We start from the raw sequence: 11,468 nt of genomic DNA, 5'->3' as shown, positions 1-11,468 counted from the left end.
GAGTGGTTTTTGGGTATCTTACTTAACATAGGGAAAAACTAACTTCTGCTTTGTACGTCAAACATTAATTTGAGCGTATTTATCCACAGTTTCACCTATTTGTGTGCCATCCAAACATCGATGCCACATTGGGGCTTAGAAACACATGAACACACTGACTGCACAGAAATATTCCAGATGATGAAGGCCATTCAGAGATGATACTTGTGACTCTGGGCTTGTTGCTATTATTGATGTTAACATTTTCTAGTGATCTATACTGGTCACGTCAGCGTTCGGAGCCTTCAGCAGATGCCCTTGTCTTTCATTTATCATTTTCATTCTATATTTGAGTACAGGTCCCTTGTGCCTGATTCAGGTAATATAGGTAGACAAAGGGGGGGGTGAGACTCTCGTTGTCCCCTCCACAAGAAAACGCAACCTCCTTGCTGCCTCCAGACCTGAATGACAAAGAGTCCTGATGACAAGAGGCTGTAAGTGTTCATCAGTACTGAGAGACTGGGCTGGAGGAGCCCCCCCGCCCCCCAAATCCCCAAAGACAACCTCTCTCGATCAGAACATGAATCGCCCGGTGCCTGAAATAATAACGGGTTCTGGGCCATCTGGGAGTCTGTGACGGTGCAGAACGGTGGTAAACTTTCCCACTGCAGGGAGGGAAGAGCCGTGCGGGCTGAAGCTGTGCATGGGGAAACATGGCAGCGTGGCGCTTCACAACAGCGCCACTTCAAAGGCACAAGGACCCTTCTGAATAAGGATGAGCCCAGGAACACAAAAGCCGGGAGGCTGTCTAAAGAGCTCCAGCTGACCTGGCTGAATCCATCTCTCCAGATGATCCTCGGGTTTCTGAGCAGGACCAGACGTGGAGGTTCTCCGTACCCTTTGGTCTCCAACATTTTGCACCAGTACATTAGCACCTGGTGATGGGAAAATACAGCTCTTTGAAATTCTGACTCGCGAGGAAGTAACTGCGGCTTTTGAACAGCTTGGCAGCCACTACAGACCAAACTAAGTTGTGTGGGGACAAAGACTTTTTTTTTTTGTTTTTTTTTTATTCCTTTTGTTGCATCTTCAACAATCTCGTCCTCGCCTGCACATGGACATGTCAGTTCTCCAAAATATGATGGAAAGCAAGGCATAGTGCAAACAGGCTTTCAACCGAATTTGAATTTCCAGGTGAACAAGATCAAACCATCTGGGCAAGACAAGCAGGTAAGGCTGCAAAAGCTGGTCAAAATCACTATCGTGGCCATGTAAAGAAAAATTGCAAAGCAACAGAAAGCATGCTTCATGTGATCTCCTTGCAAAGTAAGCTCGTGCTTTCTGATTCACAGAGCATTTAATTGTGTGTGTTTAGACGAACTAACTGAATGAAGTGTGAATTTCTGTGTGCATACGGTCTATGTTTTGGACCGATGAGAACCTTGAGTAAAGGGTAGAACCAAGTGTGGCGAAAGAAGCCCCGCATGGCGTGTGGGAGGTGCGTGTCTGTGTGATTTCTGTTTCGCTCTCTTCATTCTCACCACTTGGAACTGTGCAGTAGAAAATCAGCGCTACGATAAAAATGTTGCCATGGATGCCAAGGTTATCTCCATGGCAACGGTGACTTCTCAAAAAAAGAAAAAAAAAAAAAAGAACCAGGCTTATATTTTGTGAACTTTGACCAGTAGTTGTAATTTCTCATCACAGCAATCTGGTATAATGAACACTCAAGCTCCATTAAGCTGCTTTTTGCAGTCACTTGCCCCAGTGGCTCATAACAAATATACCTGGAAATTATATGGTACAGATGACACAACTGTGCTTACTTTGGTGAAAGCGTAAAATTTTTTTTAAATTTATTTATATATTTATTTTTACATGACTGCTTACTGCATTTCCCCCAATAATTCTGAGATCATTTTAAATACTTGTTTCATCGTTACATGTGGGAAAAAAAAAACATTTTCCACATGTCTAAAAACCTTTTGAGAGCACACTCCTGCACATTCGTAGGGCGGGCGTAGCCTAGTGGCCAACACACACAAAGTCCCAGGTTCAAACCCCACTTACTATCATTGTGTCCCTGAGCAAGACACTTAAATCTGAGTTGCTCCAGGGGGACTGTCCCCGTAACTACTGAACGCAAGTCGGTCTGGATAAGGACATCGGAAAAAAATAATGTTGTAAAAAGTTTTACATTTGTGTGCATTGCAATTGCAATTCCAGAATGACAAGACAGGTGCTGGTGGAGAGCTCCGATCTGTCCGTTCACAGGCTGTCAGTGAAGGCCTCGATGGAGGACGAGTCTGATCGGGCGGACGGCACACTGAGTCGGTGAGGGTAACATGTTGACCTCTGGCTTATGTATTGTAATGATCGCTGTGACCCTCTGACCTCAGTGACCATAAGCATGTGAAGTCTGTAAGTCTGTAAATAAGTATTTTCTGTATGATTGCTGTAGTGGACCATCGGTGTGTGATGACACGTCATCAGAATTACAGAGGGTAGGTGTCATTGAAACCCACGGAGTGCACTCGCAAAATTCATTCCGTGGAAGAGGAGCCCTGTCCAGGTGAGACATTCTCACAATACTGAAAACAGATGGGCACTCAACAATCCTCAAAAGTCGTAAAATACTTCCAAATTTATTGCAGTCCTCCCCTTTTCTTTCTCTTAAGGATAGTGAATATGGTGGTGACTTTAAGGGACTGGGCCCATAAAGGTCTGCATGAGGAGCAGGAGCGTCCAGATTCATTTCTCGAGCGATTCCGAGGGCCCGAGCTTCACATTGCACCCAGTCGAATCAGCAACACACAGCCCGACCTCAATGGGTCGAGGAGCAACATCAAAACAAAGTATGACCAGATTCATCTGACTGAGCCAGTTTTTATGCTAATTATCATGCAACTGACAAATCCATAGCTGAACTGCAAAGTTGACGCCGCAAACGTATTACTACTGCAGGAAGAAGTCTGACGTTTTCGTCATGGCTCCTGCAGATGACCTGTACTATCGTTGGCTGTTCGTCATTGCCTCGGCTGTCCTCTACAACTGGTGCCTCCTAGTGGCTAGGTAGAGTGACAGCACAATCCATACGTAGAATCCATACGTAGAAAAACAGCTTTATTTGGAAAATAAAGAAATATTGTGCAGTCTCCATTTCTAGAAATATTAGTTCATGATCAATGAATGGGAACATATGACTATTAAACATTTAATATGTTTGCTTGCTTGAGGTAAACACACATTGCAAATGAATGGAAATTTTAATCAAATGCATGCTGTGTAAAAACCAGCCCAAATTGGGTCTCGGTTTTAGATGATGATTTACGCAAAAAGCTGGAGATTTTGTGTAATTCTGGCGACGTTCTGTCTGGCTTTTCAGGGCTTGCTTTGATGAGCTCCAAACAAAAAACCTCATCCTGTGGCTTGTTCTCGACTACCTCTCAGATACAGTCTACATAATGGATTCATGTGTCCGACTGCGCACAGGTTAGAGTTGCATTTGGATAGAATATATAAGAGTAATAAGTCTACTAACATTTACACTTAAAATTCTTTGTAGGATTCTTGGAACAGGGTTTACTTGTGAAGGACCTCTCCAAGCTGAGAGAGAGTTACATCAGCACAAGACAGTTCAAACTGGACCTGGTGTCCATCCTGCCTACAGACCTGGCCTACATCATCCTGGGCATTCACGTGCCTCTGCTCCGCTTCAATCGGCTGACTCGCTTCTCCCGCATGTTTGAGTTCTTTGACCGCACAGAGACGCGCACCAACTACCCCAACATGTTCCGCATCGGCAACCTGGTGCTCTACATCCTGGTCATCATCCACTGGAACGCTTGCATCTACTTTGCAATCTCCAAATCTCTGGGCTTCGGCTCGGACCAGTGGGTTTACCCAAACATCTCTGATCCTGAGTTCGGCACACTGAGCCGTGGCTACATCTACTGCCTCTACTGGTCTACCCTCACACTCACCACGATTGGGGAGATGCCCGCCCCTGTACGGGATGAAGAGTACCTCTTTGTGGTATTTGACTTCCTGGTGGGCGTCCTCATATTTGCTACTATTGTAGGGAATGTGGGCTCCATGATCTCCAACATGAATGCCACACGGGCCGACTTTCAGTCACGAATAGATGCAATCAAGCACTACATGCAGTTCCGTAAGGTCAGCAAGGAACTGGAGGGTAGAGTGATCAAGTGGTTTGACTACCTGTGGACAAACAAGAAGTCCATGGATGAGCAGGAAGTGCTGAAGAACCTGCCCAACAAGCTCCGGGCAGAGATTGCCATCAATGTACACCTGGAGACTCTGAAGAAGGTTCGCATCTTTCAGGACTGTGAGGCGGGACTACTGGTGGAGTTGGTCCTCAAGCTTCGGCCACAGGTCTTCAGCCCGGGAGATTACATCTGCCGCAAGGGTGACATTGGCAAGGAGATGTACATCATCAAAGAGGGACGACTTGCAGTGGTGGCAGATGATGGCGTCACACAGTTTGCCCGTCTCACTGCAGGAAGTTGCTTTGGCGAGATCAGCATCCTCAATATCAGAGGTAGCAAAATGGGAAACCGCCGGACCGCCAACATCCGCAGTATTGGCTACTCAGACCTCTTCTGCCTCTCCAAAGATGACCTGATGGAAGCAGTAATGGAGTATCCCGACGCAAAAAAGGTCTTGGAGGAGAGGGGTCGGGAAATCCTGCTGAAGGAGGGTCTCCTGGAGGATCTGGGAGGACGTCTGGGCGAGGAGGAGTTTGAGCAGAAGGTGGAGAGGCTGGAGACGTCCCTGGACACACTGCAGACACGCTTTGCTCGTCTCCACAGCGAGTACGCAGCTACTCAGCAGAGGCTGAAGCAGAGGCTCACCACACTAGAGCAACGCCTGCAGCACACAGGCAGTGGCTTTCTCTCTGATGGCAACGAGAGCACATTTGATGGTGATGGTACTCGAAGTGAGGTCAACATTCATTTCTGAGCTGGGTGTTTCTGTTTCTGTACCTGTTTTACCTTTTTCCAGTTTAAACTGATTTTAAACCACACTTATGGAGAATTTAAGATTTCTTCATGATGGTTAAATGTGTCATGTAAATATTAACAAATAGAAGTTAAATCTGAAACACTAGAAAACATTGTAAACATTTGTATTTGAATTGGCCATTGTCATGTAAGTGGAAGTCATTATACTTTTTCATTTTATAGTTTTATACTGTTGTGAAATGGTATTAAAGCAATAAACAGGATCTGAGTACTATGGAATCGCTTTGGAAAAGGGATTGGAATTTGTTATATTTATAAGCATATACTAAGGGTGATTATTTATAATTAAATATCCCATTTTGGACACTGACTACTGAGGTTGTAGTTCGAACAATTCACAGGTAGGCATTATTGCTCTTGTTAAGAGAGTCTTTTACCTTACATTCAATTATGGTGAACAAAATACTGAACGGAACGAAACGTTTAACAGAAACCACGAATCATACAAACGTCGTCACGGCAATTCGAATTGAGCCTCAACATTTTGAACAGGCGTTTTTTTAGTCACCTTTCGCGGGTCCTTCTTGTCCTCCGGTCGCCGCGTCGCGTTTGAACGGGGAATGGCGACGCGCCTGTTACTCTTCTAACGAGGTAAGACGCTCCGAGAAGTTATGCGACTAAAGGCCCGAAAAAACAAACCTGCGTCTCGTTCAACGAGATTGTCATAAAGACGGAGCAGAAACGCAATAAAAAAAAAATATTGCGGTTCTTACCAAAACAGCAAGCGCGTGCTTGACTTAGCCTAGCTGTCTTATTATTATTATTATTATTTTTTAGCGTTTTTAGGAAGCTGCCCACACTTTTCACCAATTAATGCACTTCCATAATTAGTTTCAGATATACTACCCCAAACTATAAGTTGACTTGTTTAGCTCAGCAACGACGCACATCCTTGCGTGACGCAAGCCTGCGTAGAATGCATATCAGGTAATTAAATATCGCTACCAATATTAATAATAACTACTGTAAATACGCGTTTCCACCCATAGAAGCCGCACCATCTGCTGCCCCGTGGTCTTAGACACGACGATGGCGTTCAACTTCGGCCAAGCAGCCGGGGGCGGTGGTGGTGGTTTTAACTTTGGCGCCCCGAAAACGACCGCTGCGGCGAGCGCCACCGCCGCCGCCTTCGGGTTCCAGAGCAGCAGCGCTCCCGCTGGAGGGGGCTTCTCGTTCGGAACGCCGGTCCAGCCCCAGCCCCAAGCGGGCACGGCCACGCCGCAGCTCACCGGCCTCCTCACGCAGCCCACGCCGGGAAGCAGCGCGGGTGGCTTCAGCTTCTCCACCCCGGCACAGAACAGCACCCCGAGTGGAGGCTTCGCATTTGGGTGAGGCTCGAGTGAGCGGGTAACCAAGCAATAATCTCGGTGCAACAAAGCTTTATTTATTAAGCATGCTTGAAGAGACAATTATATATACATAATACGTTTATTTAGATGGGAGACCTTACTAAACCCTATTCAACATATTTTATTTTTTGACAATTCTCTTACTTTTTTTTTTTACACATGGTGACTTTTTATTTATTTATTTATTTATTTATTTATTTTTACATCGGTCTTATTGGTCCCCTAATACTGTATCTGAAGTCTCTTTCCGAAATTCAGCCTTGGTGCAGAATTCCAGCCACTTTCCCCTGGACGCGCCGTTTCTTGTGTCTGTAGCTTTATACACTAATGAGGAGGAGAAGGAGAAGGAGAGCAGCCTATAGAAGTTCAGCGGGTATTCGCGGAAATGACTTCATCAACAAACTAATAAATAATAAAATTAACCCTCTGGTCTTGTGTGACAGAACTAAAAATAATGTATTTGTTACATCCAATCACCGAGCAGCTACAATGCTTCGCACGTTTGGAAGCCATGACGGTCAGTGGAGATAATGTTTTAGGGGAGGGCTGGGAAATTCTCTGGGGGGACAAAGCATGCAAAATGGGAGGTAACCTTTCCCCTTATGACAACATAAGGAAACGTATTCTAGAACATATTCTTTGGGTTAAGGAAGTGGCCCCGTAATCAGAAGGTTGCCGGTTTGAATCTCGATCCGCCAAGGTGCCACTGAGCAAAGCACCGTCCCCACACACTGCTCCCCAGGCGCCTGTCATGGCTGCCCACTGCTCACCAAGGGTGATTTTGAAAAGTAGAGGACACATTTCATTGTGTCACCGTGTGCTGTGCTGCAGTGTTTTACAATGACAATCACTTCACTTTCACTTAAATCCAACCGTCTGAGCTGCCACTCTCTGAACAGTGAAGCAGAATGGCCAAAGTACTTCTTATACATATCGCCATTTCTAGCCACTGTAGGACCATAGACAGGCTAGAGGAACTTGCATTAATGTTAAATTAATGCAATTGTGCCTCCCCAATCTTGAATACTGCTGAAGTGCATGAAATAATGATTTTGAAATTGAAGGTTAGAGCAGGTCTGTTTATGTCCCGCTGCAGTGCCGCTCCTAAAATGGGATTAACCTCTGACTCTCTGAGCCTGACTGCGACCTCACAACCTGCCCCTACTGGAGTGACTCTAGGGGGGTTGGTTAGCAGTTCAGCATCAGCTACTTCTGGGTTCACCCTCGGTGGAATATCTGCTCAGACCACAGCTCCAGTCCAGCCCCAAGGGGGTTTTAGCTTTGGCGCGCCTAAGGTGCCGGCAGCTGTGCCAACCCCTGCCCAGCTAACTCCTGCGCTCTCTCTGGGAGGGCAGACTACAGGTAAGGATCTTGATTTTGAATCCTGTGTAGTATGAACAGGTTAAAGCCAAGGGTTTTCATCACCGTTCTCTTTTTTTTTTTTTTTTTGTCTTTAAGGTCTGACACTTGGTGCAGCTCCACCTGCCTCCGCAGCCCCTGTTGCTGCTGCTGCAGCAGCAGCGGGAGGAGGTGGCTTCTCTTTTGGCATTAACCCTGCAGGTATTATTTAGAAAATAAATAATAATTTATAAAAAGTGTGTTGAATTTTTATCCATGTCTTTTTTTTTCTTTTTTTTTTTTGTTTACTTTCAACTTCGAATTTTCCAAATTTGAAGTTTGAAGATTGGAATTTTGTCGCTCAGTATATGTCACAAATCCCCTATATACCCACCACAACCACAAGAGCGGTTAATCAGTTTGAAATGCAATTAAAGTTGCGTTTGAAAATCGGACTCCTCGTGGGGTAGCTAAACAGTTGATTACAAGATTTAGTGTTTAATGATTTGCATATGTTGAGTTTAAGTTGTGTAGAGTTAGCATAGCGCAGGTAAGTTGGGTACACCCCTCCCAAAACCCAACCTAACCCAATCTATGCAAAATGTTTTTTTTTTAAACATAGCATAAAAGTAAAAATAATATATGCGGTGTTCTCTTTGTTTTAGAAGAATTTGCAGCTACTGGGGCTTTCTCTTTTGTTGAAACCAGGTCTAAATGGCTCTTTGAGTGTTAAAGGTTACTGACCCCTGGTTTAGACAGTCAGATTGCCATTAAGAATCTGGCTGTGCCACACTGATTAGTTATTCACTTCTTCTGTCCACTCTGTAGCCACTCCAGCACCTGCTACCACAACACCTGCCATCCAGTCCACATCAGCCACAGGTTCCTCTCTGTTTGTCAACCCTATAGCATCTACTTCAGCCACTGGATTTACATGTGAGTATCAAAGACCTATTTTTTCCTGAACTGAGTCCATGTTAATGGGTTGTCTAAGACTTTTAGCTGACTGCTTAGAAAAATAATGTTCTTTTTATTGTTGTTTTTTTTTGTTTTCCTCTTATAAGCAATTTGTTCAAACTATTCATTGAGGGTTGTAGGTACTCTGTAATAGACATTATTGCAAGCTCATGGTATGCATCTGGTGACTACCTTGACAGTGGGAGCTCCAGCAACATCTGGTGCCCCAGCAGCCCCTACTGCTGCCCCTGTGTCCACTGGTCTCACCCTCAAACCACTTGGAGCAGCCACCACCAGCGCTGGTGCTATAGGTACACCAGACGAGGCATACTTGGAATGATCATACAGTTTCTTTGAATCAAACATTGCTCCATGTTATGCCTTTTATAAACAGTGTTTATTTATTTGTTTTGTTCATGGGTGTTAGGTACAGCCACCTCTGTACCAGCCACCGGCTTCACTTTGGGCCTAAAGCCAGCAGCTTCTACAGTAGCTACTACTATAGCCTCGGCCATATCTACTGCTGTGGCTCCGACAAGGTATGCTTCTTACTGAACTTCTTACCAAAGACATATCCCAATCCTTTACAGTTTTAAAAATAATACTCTCCATGTATTTTACATGTTATGCATATTTGTATGTCACTTTGGTGTAGTGGAACTGCTGTTAAAGTGCTTTATGAGTAAAGTTGACTTTACTAAAAGTACCTAAGTATCATGTTCCCTCGCTTTTGTCAGCACGGCCCCAGTGATGACATACAGTCAGCTGGAGGGTCTCATTAACAAGTGGAGCTCAGAGCTAGAAGACCAGGAGAGACATTTCTTGCAGCAGGCTACACAGGTCAATGCCTGGGACCGCATGCTGGTGGAGAATGGAGAAAAGGTATTTGCACCTTAAATTGACCGCAGGTTTTTGAATAGCATATTTAAGTGAATTTTTTTTTCTGTCCTCTCTCTGATTGACAAAATGAGCAGTGTGTGGTGACAGTACCTTGCTCAATGGGATCTCAGTGGCACATGACGTCTGGATTTAAACCCGCAACCCTTAGATTTCAAATGAACTTTTTTACCCGCTAGACCACCATGTAAACTTCCGAACCGCCAAGGTGCCACTGAGGTCTCCTTGATCAAAGCACCGCCCCCACACACTGCTCCCCAGGCGCCTGTCACTGCTGCCCACTGCTCACCAAGGGTGATGGGTTAAAGATAGAGGCCACATTTCGTAGTGTCCGTGTGCTGTGCTGCAGTGTATCACAATGACACTTCAAGTTCACGTGCAATGTATTTTGCCCTCTGTGTTAAATACTTTTTGTTTTATGATAGATTACGTCTCTGCACAAAGACATGGAGAAAGTGAAACTGGACCAGCGGAGGTAATGTAGAAAAAGTACAACACCAGAACGCATCAGAGCTATTCATGTATGTAGGAACAGTTGGTATTGAGTGACTTTTTATTTATTTTTTTTTTGTCTAGGCATTCTGTCAGGTCAATAATGAATTGATGGCAACAGTATAGTGTGCAGAATTGCATTTTATTTACAGCCTGTAATTGTTGATGGTTTGGTGGCAGGCTGGACCAGGAGCTGGACTTCATTCTCTCTCAGCAGAAGGAACTGGAAGACCTCTTGGATCCACTGGAGGAAATGGTGAAGGAACAGAGTGGAACAATTTACATGCAGAACGCTGATGAGGAGCGAGAGAGAACGTATGTCCCACTTTGTGTGTAAAACATTTTTATTTTTATACAGGTTGTACTAGCATTTAAGGAAATAATTTCTGATACCTTACATATCATATTCAAAGGTGCAGTAGGTTGTATTAGGACATTAAATATAAATCATAAACACAAATTTCTTTGTTTCTTAGAGTTACTAGACTTGAATGAATGAATGAATGACAGAGGAGAGCAGTCTGTGGTGCTGACTTCAGTAGGATTTTTTTTTGTATCAATTAGCATAAATTCCCAGGGGGAGCAAAAGTAACTGGATAACCCCCAAAGCACAGAATTTTATATGCCATTTTGTATCAATTCACTCCAGTACATGGACGAGCAAATCCGATTGATCCACACCTAAGGCCATTAAGACAAATGTTCCTTGTTTCTATACAGGTACAAACTTGCTGAAAGTGTAGATGCTCAGTTGAAGAGGATGTCCCAGGACCTGAAAGAGATCATTGAGCACCTCAACACCTCCAGTGGCCCTTCAGATACTGCTGACCCTGTAAGAAGCAAAAAAAAAAATCCATACTTACACACACACACACACACACACACACACACACAAACACATTATCCTGGATGCCATTAAATTTACAAATTTGTAATTTTTTTCCCCTTTTTAGCTCCAGCAGATCTGCAAGATCCTTAACGCACACATGGACTCACTTCAGTGGGTTGAACAGAACTCAGGTTGGTCTCTAATATAGTCTCTAATCTGTGGGGCTGTCAGGATGGGCGCTCCGGGATTAATCTTCTTTATTGTTCTTGTTTTAGTTCTCCTGCAGAGGCGTGTGGAAGAGGTGTCAAAGTTGTGTGAAAGTCGCAGCAAAGAGCAAGAGAAGAGCTTTCGCCTGAATTTCCAGTGATATTTTTCGTCACTTCATATAAAGACCCTCATATAAAATGTTAGGAATATTTTTTTTGGCAACTGTGCATCTTAATTGTTAAATAAACATTTTTGAAAAAAATTCTTATACCACGTTATTGAAATTTCCAAAGAGTGGCTGAATGGTATTTATTAAAATTATTATAATTGCTACAAATCAATATTAAATAATGTTATGCCTTGTTTTAAGGCTTG

At 44.1% G+C, this 11,468-nt stretch overlaps 2 protein-coding genes across 2 annotated transcripts; both read left to right on the top strand.

Moving 5' to 3' along the window:
• Positions 1 to 1,092: 1,092 nt before the first annotated feature.
• cnga2a (cyclic nucleotide gated channel subunit alpha 2a) lies at positions 1,093 to 4,962 on the top strand. The gene is made up of 7 exons (XM_028960297.1): positions 1,093 to 1,209; positions 2,206 to 2,313; positions 2,441 to 2,551; positions 2,658 to 2,834; positions 2,944 to 3,051; positions 3,365 to 3,471; positions 3,545 to 4,962. The coding sequence occupies exons 2-7, from the start codon at positions 2,207 to 2,209 to the stop codon at positions 4,960 to 4,962; spliced, it is 2,028 nt and encodes a 675-aa protein (XP_028816130.1). The 5' UTR covers positions 1,093 to 1,209; position 2,206.
• Positions 4,963 to 5,527: 565 nt separating this feature from the next.
• Positions 5,528 to 11,355, top strand: nup62l (nucleoporin 62 like). Its single transcript, XM_028960371.1, has 13 exons — positions 5,528 to 5,615; positions 6,014 to 6,352; positions 7,470 to 7,735; positions 7,832 to 7,933; positions 8,540 to 8,647; positions 8,869 to 8,979; positions 9,096 to 9,207; positions 9,406 to 9,550; positions 9,991 to 10,040; positions 10,238 to 10,372; positions 10,778 to 10,889; positions 11,011 to 11,077; positions 11,162 to 11,355. The coding sequence occupies exons 2-13, from the start codon at positions 6,054 to 6,056 to the stop codon at positions 11,251 to 11,253; spliced, it is 1,599 nt and encodes a 532-aa protein (XP_028816204.1). The 5' UTR covers positions 5,528 to 5,615; positions 6,014 to 6,053; the 3' UTR covers positions 11,254 to 11,355.
• The last annotated feature ends 113 nt before the right edge of the window (positions 11,356 to 11,468 follow it).

Source organism: Denticeps clupeoides, chromosome 18 (genome assembly GCF_900700375.1).
Source record: "Denticeps clupeoides chromosome 18, fDenClu1.1, whole genome shotgun sequence".
NCBI classification, from domain to species: domain Eukaryota; kingdom Metazoa; phylum Chordata; class Actinopteri; order Clupeiformes; family Denticipitidae; genus Denticeps; species Denticeps clupeoides.
Note: the sequence above shows the minus strand (reverse complement) of the source record. Positions and strands in the feature narration are given on the sequence as shown.

Excerpts from the sequence above, each read along its gene's own strand:
- cnga2a (XM_028960297.1), top strand. The coding sequence starts at position 2,207 with ATGACAAGACAGGTGCTGGTGGAGAGCTCCGATCTGTCCGTTCACAGG. Across the intron at positions 2,314-2,440 it reads GCGGACGGCACACTGAGTCG|TGGACCATCGGTGTGTGATG; the intron begins GTGAGGGTAACA and ends TGATTGCTGTAG. Across the intron at positions 2,835-2,943 it reads AGGAGCAACATCAAAACAAA|GAAGAAGTCTGACGTTTTCG; the intron begins GTATGACCAGAT and ends TTACTACTGCAG.
- nup62l (XM_028960371.1), top strand. The coding sequence starts at position 6,054 with ATGGCGTTCAACTTCGGCCAAGCAGCCGGGGGCGGTGGTGGTGGTTTT. Across the intron at positions 9,208-9,405 it reads ACTGCTGTGGCTCCGACAAG|CACGGCCCCAGTGATGACAT; the intron begins GTATGCTTCTTA and ends CGCTTTTGTCAG. Across the intron at positions 11,078-11,161 it reads GTGGGTTGAACAGAACTCAG|TTCTCCTGCAGAGGCGTGTG; the intron begins GTTGGTCTCTAA and ends TTCTTGTTTTAG.